At 53.4% G+C, this 15,617-nt stretch overlaps 1 protein-coding gene across 2 annotated transcripts in view; it reads right to left on the bottom strand.

Moving 5' to 3' along the window:
* The window catches only part of TRAM2 (translocation associated membrane protein 2), a gene marked incomplete at its 3' end in the record, with an annotated part of 75,281 nt that overhangs the window by 9,307 nt on the left and 50,357 nt on the right, over positions 1-15,617 (bottom strand). For both annotated transcript variants that reach the window (XM_082847842.1, XM_082847841.1), the window contains exons 3-7: positions 9,209-9,318; positions 8,653-8,769; positions 3,055-3,113; positions 1,821-1,905; positions 1,226-1,296 (exon numbers count right to left, since the gene is read on the bottom strand). In XM_082847842.1, coding sequence (XP_082703968.1) covers positions 1,226-1,296; positions 1,821-1,905; positions 3,055-3,113; positions 8,653-8,769; positions 9,209-9,318 — 442 coding nt within the window. The remainder of the gene's footprint in view (positions 1-1,225; positions 1,297-1,820; positions 1,906-3,054; positions 3,114-8,652; positions 8,770-9,208; positions 9,319-15,617) is intronic.

Consider the following 15,617-nt stretch of genomic DNA (forward strand, 5'->3'; position numbering starts at 1 on the left):
CTAGATTAAAAGGAGTGGAGAGGGGCTTCCCTGGTGGCACAGTGGTTGAGAGTCTGCCTGCCGATGCAGGGGACACGGGTTCATGCCCCAGTCCGGGAGGATCCCACGTGCGACGGAGCGGCAGGGCCCGTGAGCCGTGGCCGCTGAGCCTGTGCATCCGGAGCCGGTGCTCCGCAACGGGAGAGACCACAACAGTGAGAGGCCCGCGTACCGCAAAAAAAAAAAAAAGGAGTGGAGAGAGGCGGCCGCACCTTGAGCCGGGCCGGCCTCGCTGGGGCCGGGCCAGCATGATTGCGAAGGACTGGCTGCTCCGCCTTCTGTTCTAGCCTCTTTCCAGAACAAGAACTCGGCCCAAACAGGGTCAGACCCTGCCCTGCTCCTCTCCGTCCCCATCCTCGCGGCACAGCTTCCTCACACCCACCCGTACAGGAGCCTGCGACACAAGAGCAGAGCTGCACCCACACGGCCTCTGCCCCTCAGAGGCCCAGCCAGGCACGGACGCCGCTCTCGGCCTCCAGAGACCACAGAGCAGACCCGGCTCCGGTCCCCCGGGTCAGTCATTCTCACGGGATGCCTGCCATGCGGACCGAGGAGACCCCGGGCACCTGAGCAGGTTATACAGCGCGTGCTCTCCTATACCGCAAGAGCCAAGCCCAAGAAAGTCCAAACTAGAAGGACAGGTCCTGCTCAGCAGTGCTTCTCTTCACAACAGAGACACTCAAGGCAACAGCAACTCTGCTGACGTGAGGACAACCAAGCAGTGACGACTCTACCCTTCATTACAAATCGAAGGGAAGGGGAGTCCGGGGCCACGGGCTCTGACAGCGCCGCCAGCTGGATGCACGGGGCAGGAGCCCCGCTCAGGCTGCCCTCAACCTGCAAAGCCCTGGTTCACGGCCCGCGTCCCTGGGATCCTTCCCTGGCCCTGTCTCGGGTTGAGGTAGTCGCTCCTCTGGGTTCCCACGGCAGGTGGTCCCTACGGTAGCACAGTGCTCATCCCACTAACCGTCTTTACCTTTGTCTGTAACTGTCTCTCCTGCTCGGCAGAGAAGAATCCAGTAAACATAAGGGAACCCTCCATTATCCATCTGTGTATGCCCAGGTCTTAGCATGGTGCTCGGCACACAGTAAGTGTCTAAGAAATGCCTCCTGATTAAGTGACTGTGTGGAGAGAGGCACAGACATAAAAGGCAGGGAGATCTGGCCCGCTCCGGGCGTCACTCACTTGAAGAGGTACGCGCCCGCAATATGGACCAGGTACAGGCAGATGTACTGGAGCTGCCGGGGAATCTCCTCCTGCAGACAAGAGAGGCAAACAGGACATGTGCTCATTCCCTACCTGGAGATGCAGGGGGAGGCAGAGGAACAGGGGGAGTGCAGAAGGACATGGCAGGCCTGCGGAGCGGGGCTGCCAGACAGCCCCAGGTCCCACCGGGGACACGCGCACCTGGCTGCACAAAGTCTGAAGGCGACTCAGTGGTCAGGGGGCGGGACTAGGTTGAGAAAGAAGAGACAGGGACTGGGGAACAGGGCTTTAGGAAATCAGCCAGAGAGAAGCTTTAAAAAAAACAAAACTGAAGGAAAGGCAAAGAACTCTCCATCCGCTCCCCCGAAGATGAGTCAGGCCCCCCAAAGCCACATGTCTCGTGTGGGAGGCGGGAGTCTGACAAGGCAGCCCCCCTCCTGGAGGTCATCAGGGAGATTCCAACAGGCACTGGCTCAGCATCTCACTCAACCCGCCAACACACCCCCGTGTCCACCCCCACACGTGGGCGGCCAGAGGGAGGGCCAGCAGCATCAGAGGGGCCACCAGTACTCACCTTCCGTACCTTCTGGAAGTAGAGCTCAGGAAGTGCGTGCAGCCAGTAGGCCAGCTGGCACAGGTAGAAGAACTTCACCTGGAAGCTGGAGACAAGGGGGCCAGTCACCCAGAGGGATGGAGAGAAGCTCCTACAGGTGCTCGCCAAGCACTGGGTGGGGTGGTGGCAAGGGCCAGGCAGTGTGAGGAGCTGGGCCGAGAGGGAGGAATGGAGGGGCGGGGGGATGGTGAGCTCCACGCCCCTGAGCCCAGGACACTGCTCCACACACAAGACCATGCACGTGGAGGGACATGGGAAGTCCATGAAAAGACAAGAAGGATGAAGAGAGAGCAGAGGAGGGAAGGCTGAGGAGGGGGCTGAATCCAGAGCGCTGTCGGGGCAGGAGATGGCAGGTGGCAGGAATGAGCTGAGGAATAAAGGGGTCTCAGCACCAGAGGGAGGACCTAACTCTGCTCAGTCCCCAGTGCTGCTGTTCTAAGGGCCGTGGTCTCTGGGGGATGTGGGCCCAGCTCTGCCCTCCCGGTGTCCTGTCGGCGCAGGAGAGGAGGGGCACTGCCTCCCGTGGAGGCCTGAGGGGAGATGTGTGCAGACGTGTGCAGGTGCCAGGAGGGCGCAGCCCAGAAAGCTCCGTGCAGAGGCTCTGCTTCCCCGTCCCTCCCAGGTGCTGTAGGAACCTGCTACAGACCCAATGTTTGCACCCCCTCGAAATTCACACGTTGAAATCCTAACCCCTACGGTGATGGTACCGGGACGTGGGGCCTCTGGGAGGTGATTAGGTCACGGGGCTGGAGCCCCCCAGAGTGGGATTAGTGCCCTTGTGAAAGAGGCCCCTCTCTGCTTCCGCATGTGAGGACACAGAAGATGTCATCCATGAAGCAGGAAGCGGCCTCACCAGACACTGGGTCTGCCAGCCTCCAGAACTGTGAGGAAGGGATGTCTGCTGCTCATAAGCCCCTGGGAACCCTGCCACCTGCGGTGCTCTGTGAGGGCAGCCTGGGCAGAGACAGGACCCTGTGCCCGGGCTCCTGCAGTTGACGTGTCATTTCAGGAATTGCCCATAAGAACAGGGGGAGGAAGCAGCTCCCAGACGTCTGCCTCCACGACACTGGGCCCTGCCAGGCTCGGGGGCGCTCTGGTCCTCAGGCCCGCCGGCCTGTGTTCTGCCCACATTGTGGGGCGAGAAGCCAGTGCACCAGCCCGCTCCTCCCTGGGGACCGAGGGTGACAATACTCACGGGAGGTACACATGCGGATAGTCTTCCCAGAGGCTCCTTGGGTTTGTTAAATATCCTTCCTGTAGTGGACGGGAAGAGACGGCGTTTAGAAATGTGAACGTGAGGCCTGCTGGGCGGGCCCGGGGGTCAGGGGTCAGGGTCAGGGTTGCACCTAGTCCCCAGCTGCCAGCATGAGGAAGGAACAGGAAACATGAACATGGAACCCCTCTGGCACTTGGCCCGTCTCTTTACTATGGAAGAGAGCCGTGATGTAGGAGGAAGAGCCCTGCTCTGGGGTCAGAGGACCCGAGTCTGACTGTGGGTCTGACACTGATCAGCTGCGTCCTCTGAGCGAGTCGGTCTCCCTGGGCTCCAGCTGGCTCCTCTGTAAAACGAGGATCAAAATACCCTCCAGAGTTATTGTTAGAAATAAATGTGACAGTTTATGTTTACGTGACAGCGTCGAGTGTTATGCCTGGCGTGCAGGCACTCAGGAAATGCTTGTAGAGTGAATGAGCAAATGGACTCCAGAGCCACCGTCCCCCGGAAAAACGAAAAGCCTACTTTGGCTTTTCACACCACCACAAATAAAAAGTATGGCAGGACCCCCCAGGCCTCCCCAACGGGCCTCACGTGTGACACTTATCACATAGCACCATCACTGCCGGCCGCCAGGGCTCTGCTCGTGCCTTCTTTTCTGGCTTCTTTTTCTGGCGCCTCCTTGCATCTCCAGTATCTAGCCCAGGTCCTCTTACAGAGTAGGGGAGGTGACCTGAAAACCCTCCTGTTACAAAACATCTGGACATGCTGGATGCAGTCTAACAAATGTTCTTTTCAATGCAAAGCTGAGCTCACAATAAGAAAGGGAAAACCCGAGGGCCCAAGAGGGTAGGGAGCTAAAAGCCTGAGCAGGTGAGGCTGTAGGGCCAGAGCTTTCGCGCCTGCGTGGGAACAGAAGACCCTTAAAGGGCCAGCACCCCAGAGAAAAGGGAGACTAGGCAGGGTCCGACGAGCAAGGCAGGGAGAAGAGGACCATGTCTGCTCACCCGGGGCTCAGGATGGAAACAAAAATATGACCCCCTGAAAATCTGTAACTTCAGATTCGCTTTCACGTGGGTTTGGAGCTCAAATGGACATCACCTGTGTGTCTAGGCGCCCTCACACTAAGAACTTGGTATTAACAGTATCTGTGGGCCGGTGAGGCCACCGGGACGTACTTCCATCCGAGAACGTACAGGGTTCTCACACACACAACCTTGCCAAAGATGAGTTTGTAATCCAAGATTACAGAACATACGCGGAAACGGCCCACCACGAGCAAAAGGAGGCTGACGCCACACGACACTCAGAGCGGGCGGAGGAGGTGACGCCAGCCTGACCTTTTAGAAACAGGGAAAGGAGGGAGTTCCCAAAACAAGGGGGCTTCTCGGCAGCACGACTGAGTTCTGAGCTGCGCCTCAAGCCTCCTGGTCCAAGCGCCCCAGGCCTGGCTGTCCTGGTGAGTCAGAAATAAACCAACCGACTGGTGGCTTTGATGAGGAGGCCCAGAGCCTCAGATGTTCCCACCAGGACTGAGGACGGGGCTGCCCTGGGCGGGGAGGAGCCTCCAGGTGACTACTGGAGCCTCAGCCATACTCCCACCCAGACCCTGAGTCCCTAAGTGCCCCTGGACATTTCAGATACGACCAGGGCCTCATTAGCACAATGACTCAACAGACGGGTCCCATCAGGCGCAGGCCCCAGGGCAGTCACAGTAACTTAGGTTTGAAGGAAAGGGTCTCCCCACCAGACCCTCCCGGCCACATTCCATCTCCCCATCAGAGTCCGGCAGAGGTGGGAGGCTCTGGGGCGCGCGGGGGTGGGAGGAGAGGGCTTTTCCGCACCCACACTGGGGCCACCCCTCTCTGCCCCCCACACGCCGCCTGCATCAGATGCCAGCCCCGGGCACACAGGTTCACGGCCTTCCACCCTCCCTACCCCCTTTCCAGGGAAACCGAAGTGGGGAGGCCATTCCTTCCTAGAGGAAACACCAATGTATTTAAGGATGAAAATGGTACTTCTGGGATCGAAGTGGGAGAAGAATTTCCACCAAAAATAGACTGGCCAAGAAAAGCAGCCCTGACAGCAATCTAAGAGCTCAAAAAGCCCAGACGATCCTGTGATTTTAAACAGGGACCCTCCCCAGCTTGGCGCTTTACTTAGGAGACAAAGAAATCAGAACTGTGAAGCCAACCAGCAGAGAAAACGCCCCAGAACAATGCTGCCGGCCTGTGAGGGGCAGTCCCGGGCGGAGGGAGGCGAGCAGGGCGGCCAGAGGAAGAATGACTCACTGAGAACAGTCTTTTCCAGACCTCGGGCCAGGCAACCGCCCAGGGAGGCTGGGCCGGGGCCCCTCGGAGCTCAGCACAGCACACCGAGTGTGGGCTCGCCCCCAGATCCCACCCGCCAGTGGGCCTGCCGTCTGGGGGGGCGGCCTTTAAGATCCTCTGTTCTCTGCTGATTCTACAAATCAACCAGGAGCAAGGGAGGCCTCAGCGGGCTGGCACACCCCCTCCCCTCCCCTGCAGCCTTCCTTTCCAGTGGATGAACAAAAAGCACCACAGGAAGAGAGAGCAGCATCTAGTCCTGACACAGCCAGCTGCTGCCTGGACCCAGTGGTCCTTCAGGAACACCCACTGCTGAGGTTCTGCTGCAGGCAGTCTGTGTGTCAGAAGGCAGCCCTTACCTGAGCCCCTGCCTCAGAGGCGCTCCCGCTGAGCGCTGGGCTGCAGGTTTAAACTGTGAAGGGAGGCACCCTGGGAAGCCAGGCACCCTCCCACCCTGCTTTCCCAGTACAGCGTTTTGCTTCCCCTAACGATGAACAGTAGCTGAGAGCTAGACTAAAGGTAGGAGGTCGACATTCTTATTAAATTATCAGTTGGCCCATCTACGACCCCATCACCCTGCCTGGATCAAGGCAGAGAGAAATGTCTGAATTCAACACCAAGATCAAGCTGGTTATTTCGTGGGGGGAGGGATTTAGGGTCAATTTTTACTTTCTTTTTCAAACTTTTATGTATGGCTTATTTTTTTTTAAATGATCATCTATGATGTTCATAAAAACAAGCAATTCATTACTTTAAAAACTGTTGAAGGTTGGAACAAGAAGAGGCATTCGCAGTCGACTTATTCCCTCTCACGACAATATTGAGTGAGCACCTAGCGTGCACCAGGAACTGCGCTTGGGGGATAGCAGTGAGCACGGTGCCTGCTCCCAGCAGCTCGGGGGCTAGTATGAGGGAGAGGCAGGCAGCAGAGAACACACAGCTCAAGAAAACGCCACAGCAACAGGCGTGGTGCAGCAGACACAAGTGCGCGGGGAGTTCTCTGCGGAGGTTACGTGTAGGTGGAGATCTGGATGGCACGGGGTGTCAGGGGGCGGAGCACTGCAGCAGAGGAAGCACCCCTGCAAAGCGCAGGAGGCAGGAGAGCCAGGAGAGTCAGAGGAACAGTGGGGCTGGGGCCAGTGAGCCAGACGGATAAGGCCAGCAGCACCCGGAGCACAGGAGTGAGGAGGGAGAACCACTTCAGCACGAGCGTGACAGGGGATGTGAGGCAGGGGATGCGAGACCTGGTTTATGTTCTAAAAAGATCTGTCTGGCTGGGCAGATGATGGATTGGGGTGAGCGGACACAGGAGTGGAAACGGCCTCCTTCCAGAAGTGGTCCAGCAAGAGATGCAGCTCGGGGCCTCCTGACCGTGGCACTAGTGACACCTGGGGCCAGACTGTCTTTGCTGTGGGGACTGTCCTGGGCACCACAGGACATTCTGCTGCACCGCTGGCCTCGACCCACGAGATGCTGGTAGCATATTGTAAGGCATCCCCTGGAGAGACCCATGGGCCCGGGGGCAGAGGTGCAGGCAGAGAGCAGCGACATACGCTCCATGTGCTGGTGGCAGTGGGTGGGGGAACCTGCCGACGGACTGACCGGAGAGCGAAAGAGAAGAATCGAGAACAAGCTCATCATAACAGAAACAGGATTTAAAGAACCAGCTGTTTTCACTCCTTTTACAAAACGACCCTCTCTTCTTCAGTCACCTTCACTCCGTGCAGAATGGCCTGGAGGGAGCAGGTGAGGTCTGAGAGCTACACGATGTATCAGGACCTGGGGTCACTGGAACTTTCCAGGCTCCCGTGGTCTCTATTCTCCTTCTGGAGATGCGGAGTGGAGACCCGGCTATCACCGTGGTAAAAGCCTGTTATAAACGTCCCCAGAAAAGCGTGGCAGCTCCAGACTAACAAGCATCATCTCTAAGCCCTGGACGGCCCGGGAGCCTTGCACACTCTGGAACTGGGGGGAAGTCCCTTGGCTGTTGGCCTGCGAATCTGGTGAAACTGGGTCACAGCTGGGGTGGACGGTGGGTTGAGGCAGAAAGGGCAAAAGTGATTCAGAGATGAGGCAACGCTTCTCCTGCAAGAGCACTTAAATGTCCGTGGGACCCGAGGGCTGTTCTGCTTCAAGGCAGCTCGGGGTCTCCAGAGGCCGCGTAAACCAAACACCCAGTGGCTGGGAGAGGCCTGAGCCCAGCCGTACCTAGACTTCCCGGGGCCGCACGTGTGCTGCACAAAGGTAGGGGGCGCTACTCACACAGACCACACACAAAGTCTGCCCCAGGGGGAGTATAATGTAGCAGGCCTGCTCCAGAGCACAGAGGCCTTGGGCCCTGCATTTAAAATTCCTATTGTTCTGTGATTAAATGATAATAGAAATAAAGGTAATATACAAAAGGGCATGCTGAGTCCCGCTTTGAGAATATGGATTCAGCGTTCAGCTCGAAGACAGATAGGTTGGTCTTGAGGACGGGAAAGCTCATCACTGTTGCTAAGGAAGGGGAAGGGGGTGAGAGGTCAGGGGAGGCAGGGAAGGAAGCTTCTAGGAGGTCACAGGGTTGCTGAATTTTCCAAGCCCCGGCCCTGGATTTCTCACAGGACAATTCTAGCTCCTGAGGAAGAGACCCGGTTACAGACAGGAGGTGCTCCAGGTTGGGGGGGATGGAGGGGATTAAACACTTCCTAGGACGACAGGCTTGTTACAAAGGACCCCGAAGGGCTGTCCACATTCCTCTGTACGAAGGAATTTTGCTGTAGCAAAGGTTGCTTGAAATAAGAGTATTCTTGTGCAAAAGGGGAGGTGAGTCAACTGTCTGGTCCTCCAGGCATTCGTAGAAACAGCACTGACTCTGACGGGACCTGACGTGCATGCAGGGGGAGGCTCGGCCAGTGTGGTGCAACAGAACCAGACCCTCAAGTCCAAGGCCTGGCCACTTCAGAGCCACGTGACCATGGGGCCACTGTGAAATCTGAGCTTGGATTTCTTCAGTCCATAACACAGGTACCGGAATGAACATAAAACTCAGCTCAGGGGACAGCACCGTGCGAGGGCCCCAGGACGGAACACAGAGCTATGGAGCTATACGCTGTCATCACCGTGACATCACATCATAACGACAACAAGTGTTTACTTTTGGACAGAGGACGCTCCCCAGCTATTAAACAGCATCTAAACCACTGACTCCTCTCTCCCGGCGATAACATGGCAGCCCGGGCCCCAGCCATCAGCAGCCCCTAGGACCCCTCACCGTCACCACCACGTAGAAGCACCAGATCACCGAGCTGAGGTGAAAGACGACCAGCTGTCCAGATTCGTTGAACTTGCTGTGCTTGACCTTGGAGAGATGAAGCCGTTTGCTGATTTTCTAAAGAATAAAGAGAACCCTGCGTATTAACATATAACTCCTGTTTTCTCCCCACAAAAGGGCTGAAGTTTGAAGCCAGCCTCATCCAAGTTATTTCATGGAAGCCTCGTGTGTGCTTATAGTGTTCAGTTTAAGGCAAGCATTTTGAGAAAGTGGCGAGATGAATGTCTTTAGCTGAGATGTAAAGAAAACATCCCCCAAGGGTTGCTGTGTTCGACCCGAGGACACCGTGTCGTCATACGTCAGGCAGCTCCCTCCCGTGTAATAAACACTGTGGTCCCACGTGCTACGAAGGCTTTGAGGGTGGTGTGGTGCCGGAGATCCGGTTGCTATAGGACCAACCAGGGCCTCCAAACAAAGCGGAAGCCTCACAGCTGCAGCCGCTCCACCCGCCGAATCCCCCCAGCTTCCCATCTCGCAATCCAGACACGTCACTCACGTCTAAAATGTACTCCTGCACCACAGCGTGCAGGATGATGGTGATGAAAATGTAGAACAAGACTGTGACCAGGTCCTTCGGCCCGTAGTGGTAGTGCACCGTCTCGCCATCTGTGGAGGCAACGAGAGCCACGTCAGCATCCCTGGGTGAGGAAGTGCTCTGGGACCCAAAACTGAAAGGAGATCTGGAGCAGAATGTGCTATCAAATGCTTCCCTTTGGCTGTAACCCCAGACTTAGAGGATGTTCTTCCCGAGAACCCCACCCACCCTCTGGACTTGGCCCTTGGGAGCACCAGTGCAGAGGGGAAAGGAGAAGCCAGCACACGGCATATCATGACGATGTCTCCTGATCTGGGCAAGAAGGCACAGTGGCTGCAGCCAGCAACTGGAGACCACCAACCTCCATCATTCCCTGGCTGTGTGACTATAGAAAAGTGACCAACCTCTCTGAGCCGTAATCGCCTTCCCTGTAAAAATGGGATTGCAGTTATACTTCATCGAGGAAGCATGATGCAGGGTTAAGAGTGTGGACTCAGGACTTCCCTGGTGGCACAGTGGTTAAGAATCCGCCTGCCAATGCAGGGGACATGGGTTTGATCCCTGGTCCAGGAAGATCCCACATGCCGTGGACTAAGCCCGTGTGCCACAGCTACAGAGCCTGTGCTCTAGAGCCCATGAGCCACAACTACCGAAGCCTGCGCACCTAGAGCCCGTGCTCTGCAGCAAAGAGAAGCCACCGCAATGAGAAGCCCACGCACCACAACACAGAGTAGCCCCTGCTCTCCACAACTAGAGAAAGCGCGCAGCAATGAAGACCCAACGCAGCCAAAAATAAAAATAATTTTTGAAAAAAAAGAGTGTGGACTCAGAAACCTGAGCTTGTATCAAAGCTCTGCCATTTATTTCCTCCCTCTTTGTTTTTATTTTTTTGATATTGATGGGTTTTTTTTTTTGCCAAACCACGCAGCTTGTGGGATCTCAGTTCCTGGACCAGAGATTGAACCCAGGCTACGGCAGTGAAAGCCCGGAATTGTAACCACTAGGCCACCAGGGAACCCACACCTCCCTCTTTTTCAAAAAAATTGAAGTATAGTTGATTTATAATATTGTGTCAGTTACAGGTGTACAGCAAAATGGTTCAGCTATATATATTTTATAGATTATGTTCCATTATAGGTTATTACAAGATATTGAATACAGTCCCCTGTGCTATCCATTAAATGCTATTGTTGCTTGTCTATTTTATATATAGTCGTGTGCATCTATTAATCCCATACTCCTAATTTATCCCTCCCACCACCTTCCCCTCTGGTAACTAACTATAAGCTTGTTTTCTATGTCTATCTGTTTCTGTTTTGTTAACAGATTTATTGTATTATTTTTTAGATTCCACATATGAGTGATACCATATTTGTCTCTGACTTACTTCACTTAGTATGATAATCTCTAGGTCCATCCATGTTGCTGCAAATGGCATTATTTCATTCTTTTTTATGGCTGAGTGATACTCCATTGTGTGTGCGTGTATAAAACTCCTTCTTTATCCAGAAAAAAAAAAAGATGAAAACTTTAATTCAAAAAGATACATGCACCCCGATGTTCACAGCAGCACTATTTACAAGAGCCAAGACATGGAAGCAACCTAAGTGTCCATCAACAGACAAATGGATAAAGAAAATGTCATTTATTTCCTGTGTGACTCTGGAGCACCTCTGACCTTTCTGTGCCTCAGATTCCTCATCTGTAAAATGAGGATAACAGCAGTTCCTGTACTGCAGGGTTACTGTGAGAATGAGGTGACTTCAGAAGTGCAAAGTGCTTACTTAGAATAGTATCTGGTGCACAGTAAGCGCCATACATGTATTTGCTATTACTTTTGTTGTTGTTGGGCTATTGTGAGGATTAAACGAGATAATCTGTATGCAAGATACTTATCAGTGCCTATAACCATGGTAGGCATGCACTAAATAGTAGTTTAATAAAATATTATTTAGTAGTAATAAATTAGATGGAATCCCAGGTATCTAAGTTTTGTAAAGCTCTGCTACTACAGCCTCTCTCTCCGCAGACAGAGGAGGATTCGTGCCTTCGTTCCAGTTGGCAGGCCTGGATCCCTGGTGCTCTGTGGCCCGCCCTCCCCCAAGCAGACACATTGGCCCCCTTTCCAGCTGTGCTGCCTTCGTGCTGAGTCACACACGAGTCATCTCTCTTTGCTGGGATGCGTTTACCAGAAGGCAGGCCAGGGTGGGTGAGTTTCAGGGTGGCTGCAGAGCGAAGCAGAGCTGATTGGGTCACTCTGGGAGTCAACCCATGACCCCGCCACCCTGCACTGGGAGAATGCACTGGTGGTTGGGGGGTGGGGGTGGGGTGGGAGGGGGCAGTAAAGACATGGAGCGCATGAACTTTGAGATGAGACAAGCTTTCCCTTTTCCTCTCCCTCCTACCTTCCACAAAGACCCTACTCTGTGAGAGCCACTGGGCTAATTATTGAAACACAGAGATAAAAGACGCTGCCCTGGCTTCAGAGAGCACAGACCAGTGGGGAGACTGACAAATAAATGTACAATGACCTACAGACAGGCAGACAGCCACACAGGGAGCCAAGGCAATGGAGGGCCGACTCCAGCTGGGGCAGCCCCTCAGGGTAAACAGGAAGATATAGAAACTTGAGAACAAGCTGGGGCAGTCAGGTGTGGGGAGGAGGGCATCCTGGGCAGAGGACGCAGCATCTGCTAAGGATGCAGGCAAGGAGGATGCAGTGCTGCAGGCAGCCAGGGTACCACGTCAAGGGGTGTGGACTTTATCCTGAAGGCAAGGTGGAAACATCAAAGAATTCAAACTCAATAGGAAAATGAACAAATCTGGGCTTCAGAAAGTTTACTCTGGCAGCAGTAAACAGCATCGTGCCTGGAGGTAGACACCAGTGATGCAGGTAAGGAACCACAGGGACCTGAATTAAAGGGGAAAACGGAACAGGGAGGGAGGAGGGCCATCAGAGGCAGAGACCTGGTAAGACTAGGTGACTGACCCGGGAAGGGACTGAGATCAGGGAGGGGAATCAGCACCGAGGACCGAGGAGGAAACATGCGAGGAAGGGAAGAGATGGGCGTATGGGTCAGCCTCTCCTTCCTGCCCTTCCATCATAGGGCTGGCATTACCCTTGCCCTGCCTTCTTCATAAGGGATGATCAAAGGAGACTAATTAGATGGCAGCATATTTTGAAACTATAAAATAACTAAACACATGCAAAGTTTCACCATCGAGACCAGCCTTATGAGGCAAAATAGGATTTATCCTCAATCAAACGAGCGTGGTCCCAAAGCAGTTAAATGACGTGTGTCAAGACTTTGGATTATCCATCTTAAAGCCTCTTCAAGTCACCTCCATTCGTCACCCCATATACTATGGTTCCAAAGAGATGTGACCAGAGCCTTAAAACCTTCTTGAAACAAGAATGGATGGATAGACTAATACATTCTTTTTTCCTTTGCTGATGAGAGCTCCTTGCATGTTTATTCATCCACTAATAAACCACGTGCAGGGCCCCGTGCTGGGGGACAGCAGGGTACGAGGGCATGGCCCTGCCCTCTCAGAGCTTAGCCAGTGCACACCAAATTCTCTACACCTAAAAACCAGAGGCCAATAACAACAGCAACAGCAAAAACAAAAAACAACCAGATTGAAAAATGGGCAAAGATTTGCCGCAATATGGATGGACCTAGAGATTATCATACTAAGTGAAGTGAGTCAGACAGAGAAAGACAAATATCATGTGATATCACTTATATGTGGAATCTAAAATATGATACAGGGGCTTCCCTGGTGGCGCAGTGGTTGAGAGTCCACCTGCCGATGCAGGGGACACGGGTTTGTGCCCCGGTCTGGGAAGATCCCACATGCCGCGGAGTGGCTGGGCCCGTGAGCGAGCCTGAGTGTCCGGAGCCTGTGCTCCGCAATGAGAGAGGCCACAACATTGAGAGGCCCACGTACTGCAAAAAAAAAAAAAATAATAAAATAAAATATGATACAAACGAACTTATGTACAAAACAAAAACAGACTCACAGACACAGAGAACAAACTTATGGTTACCAAAGTGGAGAGGGAGAGGAGGGATAAATTAGGAGTTTGGGATTAGCAAATACAACCTACTATAGATAAAATAAACAACAAGGTCCTACTGTATAGCGCGGGGTACTATCATTAGGGAAATGTAGATCAAAACCGCAATGAGATACCATCTCAAACCCATGAGAATAGCCACAATTTAAAACAAAAAAAACCCAAACAAACAAAAAACAGAAAATAACAAGTGTTGACGAGGGTGTGGACAAATTGGAACCTTTGTGCATTGTTTGTGAAAATGTAAAATGGTACAGTCACTATCAGAAACAGCAAGATGATTCCTTAGAAAACTAAAAATAGAACTACCAGATGGTCCAGCAATCCTACTTCTGGATACAGACTCAAAAGAACTGGAAGCAGGATCTTGATGAAATATCTGTACACCCATGTTCATAGCACTATTCACAACAGCCAAAGGTAGAAACTACCCAAGTGTCTATCAACAGATGAATGGAAAGACAAAATGTGGTCTATACGCACAACAGAACATTATTCAGCCTTAAAAAGGAAGGAAATCCTGTCACATGCTACACAGAGATGAACCTAAAGGACATAACGCTAAGGGAAATAAGCCGTCACTAAAAGACGAATACTGTATGATTCCATCACAGGAGCTTCCCAGAGGAGGAAAATTCACAGAGACAGAAAGAACAGCGGTTGGCAGGGACTGGGGGCCGGGAGGATGGGGAGTTGCTGTTTAACGAATACAAAGTCTCGGTTTTGCAATGAAGAGTTCTGGAGGTTGCACAACAGTGTGAATGTACTTAACACTACTGAACCGTACACTCAGATGATTAAGATGGTCCATTTCACGGTACATGTATTTCACTATAACTTAAATAAAACACCAGGCCAGGTGTGATCAGTGCTGTGACGTGGCAGGAAATGAGGAGGGGCAGGGCCCTGGGGAGGAAGGGTCACTGAACGCAGGCCAGAGAGCTGGTGAGGGTGGAGTGGTCCGGGCGGAGGCATCCGGGGAAGGTCCAGCTGGACAGAGGATTGGCGTGACCTGCAGAGCAGGGGTGGGCAAGCCATGCCACGGGGGGCTCCCCCGACAGGTCGTGGTAAGTCACGCTTCCAAAGGCAAGGGAAGGTTCTGGAGGACTGAGTCACAGACGCACTCTTCCTGCCAGGTGGATGGGCTGGGGGGCCGGAATGGGGCCGGGAGGGCAGTCAGGAGGCACTCACAGGAGCCCAGGCTGGGGGGTGGGAGCGCCCTGCACTCAGATGGCGGCAGTGTGGTGGAGAAGACAAGTTGGGAGAGGTGTGGGTGATGGAACCAAAAGGACCAGCTGGCAGACTGGCCGTGGAGAAAGACCCTAAAGTTCCCTCTGGCATCTGTCTGCCCTCTGTAGCCCCCGTGCTTTCAGAATGCTTCAGCGTGCTGTCTCATTTGATCCCTGTAACCACCCACAGCGTGGGCAGAGGGGATGAAGAAACAGGGTTCACAGGGTAAAGGGACAGGGGCCATTTCTCAGATCTCCCAGTGTCCGGCCGCCCCGCCCCGCCCCCTGCTGGTAAGAAGCTGCTGCTTTGATCTCTCTCTCCCTATAACAGAACAAGCAGCATGGTATCCAGACACTCACGAGCTGTGCTCTGCTGCATGCAGATTACCTCTACTGCTTGCCCCTTGTCTGCTGCCTGCCTGCTTTTCAACAGGGCAGGAAAGCAGGGTGGTTTGGCCCCTTCTGCTCGCCACAGAGCTGTGGAGGTTGGAACTCTGTGTTTTTCCGAGAGGCTATAAACAAATGGATATTTTGGGGTTTTTTTCTTTTTAAATTTTTGGCTGCTCACTAATTCTTATAAAAATCCTCTCACTCCCCAGGTTAGAGCTCTGACCCTCTAAGCAGTGCCCCATCCTGCGTGAGCTCTCAGAAAGAACGGCGATGGCCTGGCAGTGAGCGACTGTGATTTTTTAGAAGAGTATGTTTCAGCACATCTCTGAGCTCTTAGACCAGAGAAGCGATTCTGGCCCTGAGTCACGGCAAAACGCCCGCAGAGACCAGGTGGGGAATGCAATGAGCAAAGTGGTCCGTGCGTCTTAAGATAAATCCTTTCAGCACAGAGGCCGCTGCACTAAACAGGGAACGGTCTTCAGTGCCACAATATGCTCCCCACTGTTTTTCCTTAGCTCTAGGGCCCTCTTGGTCTGTCTTCCACATTTCCACTTTGAGAGAGAAACAAGTTTAAGATCCACTTCCATTTCAACCTTACTTAAAGAAAAACAATTCAAACTGGGATACATGGTGGCTGCCAGGCAGTCTTAATGTCGGGAAGACATTAGAG

Source organism: Leucopleurus acutus (assembly GCF_964270905.1).
Source record: "Leucopleurus acutus genome assembly, chromosome: 10".
Taxonomy (NCBI): domain Eukaryota; kingdom Metazoa; phylum Chordata; class Mammalia; order Artiodactyla; family Delphinidae; genus Leucopleurus; species Leucopleurus acutus.